This window comes from Plecotus auritus, assembly GCF_963455305.1.
Source record: "Plecotus auritus genome assembly, chromosome: 1".
Taxonomy (NCBI): domain Eukaryota; kingdom Metazoa; phylum Chordata; class Mammalia; order Chiroptera; family Vespertilionidae; genus Plecotus; species Plecotus auritus.
The window spans coordinates 39,266,837-39,279,181 of record NC_137770.1 but is presented as its reverse complement, the minus strand read 5'-3'; the positions used below and the strand labels follow the sequence as shown (position 1 = coordinate 39,279,181).

At 39.2% G+C, this 12,345-nt stretch overlaps 1 protein-coding gene across 11 annotated transcripts in view; it reads left to right on the top strand.

Moving 5' to 3' along the window:
• KIAA0586 overlaps positions 1-10,609 on the top strand; it is a 113,926-nt gene extending 103,317 nt beyond the window's left edge. For 10 of the 11 annotated variants that reach the window (XR_013960685.1, XM_080670047.1, XM_080670048.1 and 7 more), the window contains one exon: positions 10,278-10,609. Coding sequence is in view for 9 of the 11 variants with exons in the window: in XM_080670047.1 (XP_080526173.1) it covers positions 10,278-10,420 (143 nt within the window). In the remaining 2 variants the exon portion in view is untranslated. The remainder of the gene's footprint in view (positions 1-10,277) is intronic. The other variant, XR_013960686.1, reaches the window with a different exon arrangement.
• The last annotated feature ends 1,736 nt before the right edge of the window (positions 10,610-12,345 follow it).

The window sequence follows — 12,345 nt, the reverse complement described above, 5'->3', positions numbered from 1 at the left end:
GCAGGAGAGGCTCCTGCCACCACCACTGCGCTTGCCAGCTCAGAATGGGGCTTCCCCTGTGGGAGTGCACTGACCACCGGGTGGCAGCTCCTGCATTGAGCGTCTTCCCCCTGGTGGTCAGTGCACATCATAGCGACCTGTCATTCCGCCTTTCGATCAATTTGCTATTAGCCTTTTATTATATAGGATAAGTAAACTGTATTTGCCCACAATCTTACTCTTATAAAACTATATTTTCCTCTAAAACTGTTCTTCTTAAGCTTTTATTTCTTCATTGAACTGTATTGTATTTTAATTTCTAAACATTTAATTTTGATGTGTCCTATAGTATAACTACAGTAGTTTAACATGACTGTTAGTCTCCAGTGAGAATATATTGCTTAGTTTAATGAACTATGTAACGCTTAAAATCACATTCATTTAGTTATCTTCTTTTAAATCCACCTGAAATTTTTGTGAAATAAAGGAAGCTTGAAAGATGACTTATACCTTAGAGAAAATCAGAAAATACTGGTTATGCCATATTATGACTTTATTCCAAATCATTCTGCCCTAAGAATTTGTTCAAAACAGTGGTTATTGGCAGTTATTGATGCTTTTCAGAGCATGGGTTGACAGCATGCTGTCAACAGGAGCTAATGCCGTTGGCCTGAGGACTGTGTGTACTACGGGCTTCTCTCTCCAGTTATTTAACATTTCTCTGCTTCATAATTTTCTAACCATAAAGAGAGTTTCCCCCGCCTATTTCATTTTAATGTTAAAATTTGGCTTCTGTTGAACAGTGTAGGGCTCTTTTGTGCTCCCAGACAACTTTATTGGTTGTTTCACATAGATTGTGTTAGCCAGCATCTCCCAGGCTGGCTTTTTGTGTTCTAAGCTACTTTTTGTGATTATTAAATCCTTAAGTAAAAATATCTGTGAAAACTTTTAACCTTGGTATAAATGCCCTGTGGGTTTCTTTTACTTAATACAAATTGTGAATTCTCTTCTGGTCTTTTGCTTCCCCCTTCTCCTAATCTTTGATGCATAAAGATAATAATCTATTAGGTAAAGTATTATTTTATTGACAGTAATTAAAATCCAGCTGTTTAACTTCCTTCTTTATATTAAGGCCACTATATCAGGCTTCTGTTTACCTAGTTTTATGAGAGCAACTGTGAGGAGTGCATTTGGTTTGTGTTCTTTTTAGTGAATAGAAATGAATCATGATTATTTCTATGCTTAACTGATTTTCTTATGCAAAAAAAATTTTTAACTGTAGCTTCACCAGGTGCTATAGGTCTCGGACACATTGAGCCCAATCTGTTCCTTACATCTCATTTACGGGATGATTTTTACTTTAAAACTTGTTGGATTTGGGAGCTATTCAGGTTTTTTTCATTTCCCTGCAATTTGTTTTTCTCATAATAGTAAACATAGTAGAGATAGTAATTCTATTTTTTTCCCCAAATTATAAAAGAAGTTTCTTTAGAAAGTTACAGAGGAAGTAGAAGTAAGCCAGCTGGGCTGCGTAGACGCAGGAAATAAGTTACGGAAGCAAAAGAAGGGTCCTTGGAGCTTAGGAGAGGGAAAGGCAAAGGTAACACACCTGGGGGAAGAAGAGTGGGAAGGGAAAGGCTCCTGAGAGGGAGAGCGAGCCCAATTTATTATTTGCCTAAATATCTACAAACGCTCCCCAGGTAGAGAACTCCCTTCAGGCACTAAGCTCAATGCTCCGGAAGTTAGGGGACAGAAAAAATTTATCATTTCCCTTGGAAAGTTTATAAAATGTTGAATTAAAAGGCTGCAGGTGTGGTATTCAGAGCTCTGAGGATAGCACTTGAGATAATTCCATCTGGGGGAGGTTATTTGTTGGGACAGGACAGTGTTTAAACTTTGAAGTCAGTTTTAAACAAAGTGAAGCAGCTGGAACCTGGCATAAGAAGAAACGAATCTTTCACATTAACTATTGCTTTTTAGAGGAAAAAGAATTGGAGTTGTTTTTACAGGTGCCAATGCATTTATTCTTCCTATAGGAAGAATTTTATCTTAAATTATAAATTTTAAAATAAGCATTTGTCAACTCAGAAAACAGAAGCAATGGTAAACTTAAAAAATGTAATGGGATTTATGTCAACATATTTTGGGATGAGACTATACTAACACATTAAATCACTTTTAAACATGAAAGCAAGGAAAGAAATGTTTAATAGTGACTAATTCTGGAAAGCAAGGCAGATAAAATATTACATACTAAACATCAAATGACCAGGCACCTTCTCCATCAAGACACAGTATTTTTCTCAAGCACTGAAGCTATAATGTTGCAAAATCTGCAGGGCTGGGTTAAGTATGTGAGGAGAATTGAATGCAGCAGGATAGTTTAGCAGCTGCTTAAACAAGGAATTAAAGCAAGAGGAGATGCATCCAGGGTGGACAGGAAAAATACTTCAAGAACTCAATAAAACACAGCTGAAATATTGTTAATTTTCAAAGACAGCTGGGAAGTGACTGCATTGCTGGCACTCAGGGCTGATTCTAAAGACCAGATCTGGTCAGCCGTGAATCTAAGCAAAGCTGTTAGTCACGAGGAACCCCAGACTCGAGGTGGAAACCAATCAGTTAGGTTCAGCCATCATTGCAAGGCCTGGCATTATGCCACAACTTTGTAGAATGCAGAGATAAATAAGACACAGACGCTGACCTTGTGTAGCCCCCATTTAACAGGAACAACAGACCCACAGCAAATAATGATAACACGAGATGAGAAGGTCACAGATACTTACTGTGTACCTACTGTACTGGTCACTCAGAAGACAGTGACTGCAGGTCCCAATCCATGCTCTTAAGAAGTATACTATCCTGTGGAAGTGACAGGTACATAACTAATTACAGTGCAATTTGGTAAGTGCTATAATAGAGCTGCCTTTGGAAAATAAGGCATCCACAATGAACAGGAGAGTTATTTTGCCACTAGAGGCCCGGTGCACGAAATTCGTGCATGGGGGTGGGGTGGTCCCTCAGCCCAGCCTGCACCCTTTCCAATCTGGGACCCCTTGAGGGATGTCCGACTGCCCATTTAGGCCCGATCCCGTGATCGGGCCTAAACGGGTAGTTGGACATCCCTCTCACAATCCAAGACTGCTGGCTCCCAACTGCTCACCTGCCTGCCTGCCTGATTGCCCCTAACCACTTCTGCCTGCCAGCCTGATCACCCCCTAACCACTTCCCTGCCAGCCTGATTGATGCCTAACTGCTCCCCTGCTGGCCCAATTGCCCCTAACTGCCCTCCCCTGCTGTCCTGGTCACCCCTAACTGCCCTCCCCTGCCGGCCTGGTCGCCTCCAACTGACCTCCCCTGCAGGCCTGGTTGCCCCCAACTGCCCTCCTCTGCTGGCCCGGTCACCCCTAACTGCTCTCCCCTGCTGGCCTGATCGCCCACAACTGCCCTCCCCTGCAGGCCATCTTGTGGCGGCCATCTTGTGTCCACATGGGGGCGGCCATCTTGTGTGTTGGAGTGACGGTCAATTTGCATATTGCCTCTTTATTATATAGGATTATATAGGATTACTGCTGAAAAAACAACTCATGGGGCTGTGATAGCCTTTAAGTCAATGATTCTTAAGTATTTGGGGCTACAGACCCCTTTAAGACATCAATAGCTATGCCCATCTGTCTCCCTCCTCAGTTGTACTTACATGAAAATAGTTTGCATACTGTTTCAAGGTATTCACAGATCCCTGGTTTTCCATCCATGAAATATGGGTTAAGATCCTTCATGTACTTAGATTAAAAGGTTGCAAGTTCGATTGCTGTTTAGGGCACACCTAGGTTTCAGGTTTGGTCCCAGTTGAAGTACACACAGGAGGCAACAAGTAAATGTTTCTCAAATCAATGTTTCTCACTCCCTTCCTCTCTCTCTAAAACCAATAAACATAACCTCCGGTGAGGAATAATAATAATAAAAAGACCATTATATTTCTTTCCTTTTTAATTTTATTTTTAAATGTGCAATTTATAAGAAACTAGTCTTTATCTGCATGTAGAAAACACCAAAACCCGGCAATTTAAAGTACTTTTATCTACTCCTCGTCTCATAGAAGAATACCACAAATTCATATATGTAACTTGTGCCACGTGCAGTTATCTGCTTGTCTAATGTTGTTTTAGGAGAGAAGGCTTTGTTTGAATTTCTCGTAGTTAGCAAATAACAGAGATATACTAGTAATAATAGGTGTTACCAAGTGTTTGAAGATTACTATAGTCAGAATGTAAGGCCTGCTGATGAAATTGAATTATCTAAATTGAAAAACCTTTTCAAAAGTTATGTATATTTTTAAAATTATACAGACAATATACAGACAAAAATCTTAAATGGACATTTAAAATCTTTATATTACTTAGAATAAATTAGTTTTAGCTTTTCTGTTCCTTAGTCTTATAAATCCAATATCAAAGAACAGAAAGCGTAACATTTCTTAATACATTTTAAATATTTGTAAAGCCTAAAAGATTTGAACTTCAAATTTCAAATGTCTACAAAGTATATTAAAATACATCTTAGGAAGCTTCACGCTCATGGTCTCACTCAGTGGCATCTTAGCTTACTGGTAAATGCATGCCAGGCTAAATGACATACTGCAAACCCACTGAATCAAGAAATGGTCTCTTTAAAAACAAAAATCTGAAAACAGCTGTTGAAACAATTACATCATAGACTAATGACATGACTATGGAAATTTTGAAAGTCAAATTCAAAAGCATCAGACTGTATTTACTATAGGTAGAAAATTTATGTTTGCTTTACTGATGATTTGTTAAGACAGTTTGTATTTTCTTTAAAAAATTTTTTTAAGCTGTAAAGGACCATAACTGGATGGGAATGTACTTTTTGCCTGTTAGGAATGAAAATGATGCTGTAAAAAAAATGTTCTCAGTCTAAAAATTTCTCTCTTAAAGTTCTTAAAACTGTGCTGTTTTAGCTTATGGAGATGAATACTTCATAAAGTTTTCCCGAAATGTACATTGTGAAACAATTTTAGATAAAATAGTGCATTTTATTCACATAATTGGTTGTTTAAAACAATTACTAGAGTTAAAAGTAACACAGTTACTTGGAGGCCTTCTAGAGCTGTGGGGGTTTGCTTAGTGCCTTTCCTTGAAACATTCTTACCCTTTCTGAAGCCTACTACCTTTTGTGGCCCACCCTGAGGGTCATTGCCTCTTGGGATAGTTCCTTTCCAGTTACATAAAAGGAACAGAAGCTCATATAAAGAGCTAATCTAGTCTGAGTGCTCTCCCTGTGCCAGCACCATACAAAACACTTTCTATGCCTTATTCCATTTAATGTTCACTAAACCCTCCGAGGTAGGTAGTTATCTTTATTTTATAGATGGGGAAACTAGGGTTTAGGGAAGTTAATAACTTTCCCAAAGTCTCTTGTCACTCTTTTTTTTATATATAGCACTTATCATCTCCTGACATTCTTTACGTTTATTTCCTTACTTGTTTCTCATTTGCTCCTACACCTGACTAGAATATGATGCAGTGAGATTGGAGCCTTTGTCTTGTTCATGGATGAAATTTCCAGAGTCTAGAACAGTGCCTGGCACATAATAGGTGCTCAGTTGATATTTGCTGAGTAAATCCATGGATAAGTCCAGCTGCCCAGCTCTGTCCTATTCCGGAATCCATGCTCTCCCCTGCCCCCCCCCCCCACCCCATTCAACCCACTCTCTCTCTCTCTTTTTTTTAATGATTTTCTTTTGTTGTTAATCCTCACTTGAGGATATTTTCCCATTGCCTTTTAGAGACAGTGGGAAGGAGAGGGAAAAGCAGAGAGAAACATTGATGTGAGAGACACATCTATTGGTTGCCTCCTGCACACATCCCGATCAGGGCCCGGAACCTGCAACCAAGGTACGTGCCCTTGACTGGAATCGAACCCAGGACCCTTCAATCTGCGGGATGATGCTCTATCCACTGAGCCAAACCAGCTAGGACTCAACCCACTCTTTACTCCTTGCCACACAGAAGCTTCACACCAACAGTCTACATGGGACCTTTCCCACGTGTCTGGTCAGTAGACGTCATTTGGACCCTAGACTTGCCCTTAACCTGTCATAAAAGGACTTGTGCTTGGAACTTCATCACTGCTCCCCTCCTCAGCTGTCCCTACCATTCCATACCAATACTTAAATGGAATTTCCCTCAACAACTTTTAGCAGTAGTAATTTCTTCCTGTAGGTGATTACGGTGTGTGGTATAGAAAAGTGAGTTGTGGCCTTAGCTCTACTGATTATGAGTTAGATGATTTATACTAGACTCTTCTCTGAAAACCATCTCTTACTTCGTGTGACCCTTCACTCTTGGATCTTTTTCGCCTTCCCTCAGACACTTCCCTTTTGTTTTCCTTTATCTTCTCCTTAGTCACTATCATTGTCCTTCCCTATATTTTTGTTGTCATTTCTCTTGTCAGTCTATTTTCCTTTCCTAGGAGATCACTGTGCTCACTGTTCTAATTATTATATCTGGTTAGATGGTTGCTATTTTGCTATTTTTATATCTAAAACTGCCTTATAATTTTGACTAAGAGTTGCCTAGAAAAGTCTACTCACACACTTTGCAGGCATCCAAACTCACCAAGTATGTAACTGACCCCAGTATTTCCCCACCTCTCTATATCACCATAGCCTCAAGCTTGTTTGTGTTCTTATTACTACTTATTCAGTCATTTCAGAGCCATACTCAATTCTTTATAAAGTACTGAGGCTTCCTCCAGGTATCCTGAATCTATTTCTACTCCAGGGATCATCAGTTCTTGCATGGACTGTCTCAATAGATTCCATTCTCCTATTTTCCACCCAACTCTTAGAATTCCCTTTTCTAAAATACATTTGCTCATAATTACTCCTATGTTCAAAGTCTATTGTGACTCATAATTGTTTGCAGAATTTGACCCTGACCTTCCTTCACAGCCTTCTATCTCATCATTCCTCATATCCAGTCAAGAGTTTGATATCAGAATACTTGGAGCTCCCTTAACATACTAACTTTATCTTGTTGGTCTCTTTTCCTTCATTGTCTTCCACATCTTTTAAGTCCCAGCTCAACTGCTACTTTCACCTAATTTAGTAGTCAACTAAGAATTCCTGTACATGTTTATCTCCACTACTAGGTTTTGAGCTTTTTGGAGATGAGGCTGATTTCTTTTTCACCTGTGTATCCTCTGAGCACCATCTTGGCTCTGCACACAGTCAGCTTGTATCAATTTTTACTTAGTGAGTGTATGCTTTCAAAAAAGCCAGCTTTAACATCTCTGTGGCTCAATTGCCTTGCCAGTTTGTCTTTCAGAATTACTATTAGGATGAGGTGAAATGATGGGGGAAAGATCTTTGTAAAAATTTAATTGCTGTATTAATATAAGGCAGTAACTGCAAGAAATAGCATAACTTTACAATAATTGAATTTAATACGGTCTTTGACATTTAGAAACGTCTTCAAGATCCAAAAGATAAGAAATTATAGTTCTCATAACATCATTGACAGTTTAATCAGTTATTTTGTGCACAGGGAAAATGAAGGTGCATAGAGAGCAGCTTTGTGCAATTAGATAACAGAGAAAAGAAGAATTTTTGGTATCAGTGTAGTCTTTGACAGATATGGAACTCAAAGAATAGAGTTTTTCTTAATAATGGGGAAAGGCAACATTTAATTAATTTTTAAAAATATATATTTTTATTGATTTCAGAGAGAAAGGGAGAGGGAGAAATAGAGAAACATCAATGATGAGAGAGAACTATTATCAGCTGCCTCCTGTATGCCCCCTACTGGGGATCAAGCCCACAACCTGGGCATGTGCCCTTGACCTTAATCGAACCTGGGACCCTTCAGTCCACAGGCCGAAACTCTATCCACTGAGCTAAACCAGCCAGGGCTTAATTGATTTTATGGGTTGGAAATTAATTTTGCTCTCAGACATAGTTATGCCCTGTGTTAGTTTTTACTTTACTGACCAGGTGAGCTCTCACCTGGGATACTTCTCTTGGTTATTTTGTGTATTCTGCATTAAGGCTTTGTAAAATATCAGAATATTTAAAAAACGCTTATGTCCCATAGATATTTTTCAGAGCAGTTCTTATTCTTAATGTTTTTATTGTATCCTGACAGAGCTAAATTTTTAAAAGTTTCCTTCCTATTTAAAATATGTATTCTATTTAAATTGGTATAAGATTTGCTTTTTTAAAAATATATATATTTTTATTGATTTCAGAGAGGAAGGAAGAGGGAGAGATAAAAACATCCATGATGAGAGAGAATCATGGATCGGCTGCCTCCTGTAAGTCCCCCACTGGGGATCGAGCCCATAACCCAGGCACGTGCCCTTGACCGGAATCGAACCTGGGACCTTTCAGTTTGCAGGCCGACGCTCTATCCATTGAGCCAAACCAGCTAGGGCAGGGGTGGGCAAACTTTTTGACTCGAGGGCCACAATGGGTTCTTAAACTGGACCGGAGGGCCAGAACAAAAGCATGGATGGAGTGTTTGTGTGAACTAATATAAATTCAAAGTAAAGGAGCGGAGGGGAGAGCAAGAGAACCGGATAGAACAGCCGGATCCGGCCCGCGGGCCATAGTTTGTCCAAGGCTGAGCTAGGGCAAAAATTGCTTTCTTAAAGGATTATACTATGGTGGTACAGTTCGTGATGTTGCTATAATGATGCCAAATCTAATTTCTCCTTCTTCCTTTATGAAAAAAACACATACCCGATACCAGTAACAAAAAGGAATGATGTAATATTAAAATAGAATTTGGTAGACTTCCTGATATGAAAAGAATTTGCTTTTACAAGTATTCTGATCATCTTGGACAGCTGTGATTGAGTCACCACTGAAATCTACTGAACTACCTACTTTTTTTTTTTTTTAATTGTCTGAAGTTTTACATATGTCTCCTTTTTCCCCAATTGACCCACCCCCCCAAGCCATTCCCACCCCAGGCAAGCCCCCACTGCCCCAGTGTCTGTGTCCTTTGGTTATGCTAATATGTATACATACAAGTCCTTTGGTTGCTCTCTAACCCCCCCTCCCCTACCATTTGTCTCTGGATCTATTCTTGTTCATCAGATTATGTTGATCATTATATCCCACATATGAGTGAGATCATGTGATATTTATCTTTCTCCGACTGCCTTATTTCACTTAGCATGATGTTCTCCAGTTCCATCCATGCTGTTGCAAATGGTAAAAGTTCTTTCTTTTTTACAGCAGCATAGTATTCCATTGTGTAGATGTTCCACAGTTTTTTTAATCCACTCATCTGCTGATGGGCACTTAGGCTGTTTCCAAATCTTAGCTATTGTAAATTGTGCTGCTATGAACATAGGGGTGCATATATCCTTTCTGATTGGTGTTTCTGTACTTTTATCCCTATAAAAATTTTCACTTTATTATTGTGGAAAATTTTAAAAATATAAAGGAGTTTTAGAAAAAATACTATGACTCTTTACTCAGAGATGTTGTTAACATTGTTTAAGATACTTTGTTCTTAAGATGTTTACTATTCTTATGCGTATATGGTAAATGCATGAAATTTGAAATGAGGATTTTTGTGTTCTTAAATAATACCGAGTTGGCATTCTGTATGTTCTTAATCAATATACTTTAAACTTAGAGGGATGAATTAGGGTATTCACGAGTAGATATGCATATATAGTCAACTCTGGTGTTTGTTAATGAGTTCTTCATCCCAAACAGCCTCCTTTAGTTGCTTGCTATGTTACCTGTACCATTTATCATCTGTACCACAACCTTTGGCACTTGTAATACTATCTCAGTCCGTTCAGACTGCTCTAGGAAATATTACAGGCTGGGTAACTTCTAAACAACAGACATTTATTTCTCACAGTTCTGGAGGCTGGAAGGCACCCCTTCCTGGTTCATAGCCAGCACCTTCTCTCTGGTCTCACATGGTGGAAGGGGCCAGGAAGCTCTCTCGGGCCTCTCTATAAGGACTCTACCTTCATGACCTATGCCCCTGCCAAAGGCCTCACCTCCTAATACCGTCACACCAGGCTGTAGGATTTCAACATATGGATTGGGGGTGAGGGGTGCATAAGCATTCATATCATATACTTTTAAAATGTTATCTCTGTGACATTGACAAGTTCTGAGCACCTTGAGAGAAGAAATTACCTCGTATGCAATCCTTGTTTTGATCCCCTGTATTATTTAGGAAAGTTTAAAGCACACTATACTCAGTATACATCTGTTTAGCTGAACAAGTTTCTCCTCTTTACAGGCGGTAAAGCAGGACCACCCTTCACTAGTCAGACGTCACCCACCAAGATGTCTGTGACGCTACCCTCGGCGAACCCGGAGGACTGCCCTTCATCCCAGAGCATCCAGGGGGACTCGGAGTCCTCCGAAGCAGACACCTTCTGAATGGGGAGTGAGAACCACGACACTAGTTGTGCCACTGGTTTTGAGGTCATTTTTCTCTGACATAAAACCATCTTTCACACTGTTTTGGTATTGAGCGTATTCTGAAAAATTATTTCTAAACTTTTATTAAAATGAAAAGCATGATTTGAGTAGGTAAAATTTTTAAATAAAGTATTTGAAATGTAAATCATTGTTAGTGTGGCTGTGAATTATTTCTTAGAATCCTGAGGCACCACAGAATAGTGGAAAGGGCATGCGTGACTTCTCTCATCTAAGCATTTGTTCTACAGATATAATTATTTGTACATAGTTATGAAATTATGTTGGTCAAGGTCTTTCATTCCAAAAATTTTTTTGAAAATATTTTTTTATTGATTTCAGAGAGGCAGGGAGAAGGAGAGAGAGAGAGATAAACATCAATGATGAGAGAGAATCATTGATGGGTTGCCTCCTGCATTCCCCCCCGACCACCACTAGGAATGGAGCCCACAACCTAGTCATGTGCCCTGACTGGGAATCAAACCGTGACCGCCTGGGTCATAGGTGGATACTCAACCACTGAGCCATGCTGGCTGGGCCCAAATTTTTTATAACAGTAAATAGTTAGAATCAATCTAATGCCTATCAGTAAGGGAGTGATTTTTTAAAAGTGATGATATATCTATACAATGGAATACTATGGTGGTACAAAAAGAATCTAAAAGTGTTTATGGCCAAAACCGGTTTGGCTCAGTGGATAGAGCATCAGCCTGCGGACTGAAAGGTCCCAGGTTCGATTCCGGTCAAGGGCACGTAACTTGGTTGCGGGCACATCCCCAGTAGGAGGTGTGCAAGAGGCAGCTGATCGATGTTTCTCTCTCATCGATGTTTCTAACTCTCTATCCCTCTTCCTTCCTCTCTGTAAAAAATCAATAAAATATATTAAATAAATAAATAAATAAATAAATAAATAAATAAATAAAATAAAAGTGTTTATGAGTTGATATGGAATTATCTCTAAGATATATATACATATTTTAAAAATATGTTTTGATTTTAGAGAAGAAGGGAGAGGGAGAGAGAGAGAGAGAAGCATCAATGAGAGAAACATCAATTAGATGCCTCCTGCATGCCCCCTACAAGGGATCAAGCCCAAAACCCGTGCACCTGACCTGGAATCGAACCACTGACCTCTTGGTGCATTGGATGACACTCAACCAAGCCACACTGGCCAGGGCTCTGAGATATATTATTAAAGTGAAAAAGCCATATACAAGAAGTGTGTGAATTATGCTATCACTGTTTAAAATAGACTACAGAGGAATCCAAATATATGGTGTGTACACACATACAGGGTGGGGCAAAGTAGGCTTACAGTTGTGAGTATGCAAAACACAGAGTTTTTTTTCTTGTATTATTATTTATTATTGTATTATTTTCCACATGAACAACTGGACACCTGCTTTTGTTCCACGCTGAATATGCTTGCATACATATATTTGCTTATGTGTGCATTAAATATCTTTAGAAAGATAAATAAGAAACTGCTAACTTGTCTCCAAGATTGAGGGGCTAGGTGATAGGAGTCAAGGATGACTGTAGCTATTGTGTATTTGAAGTACCGTTGTAACAGGAAAAGTTATTAATGCGGTCAATTTTTTAATATATATTATGTCTACCTTATAAAGCCTTATCCTTTGTAAAAACTGTGAAATGAGACTGGACTACTTCTCAAAGTGTCGATATATAAAAAAGAAAATAAAAGCGTGGCTTTGTAATCCAGCACATGTAGGTTCTTATTCCAGTTTCTTCACATACATGCTCTTGTTAGAGGCAAATGAACCCCTCCTTCGTGCTGCCTGGGTAAATGGGTTTCATATTTAGTTGGCAGGATGGTGGGGATTATCAATAATGTTGGGGTGGCACCAACACAGTGCCTGGCACCA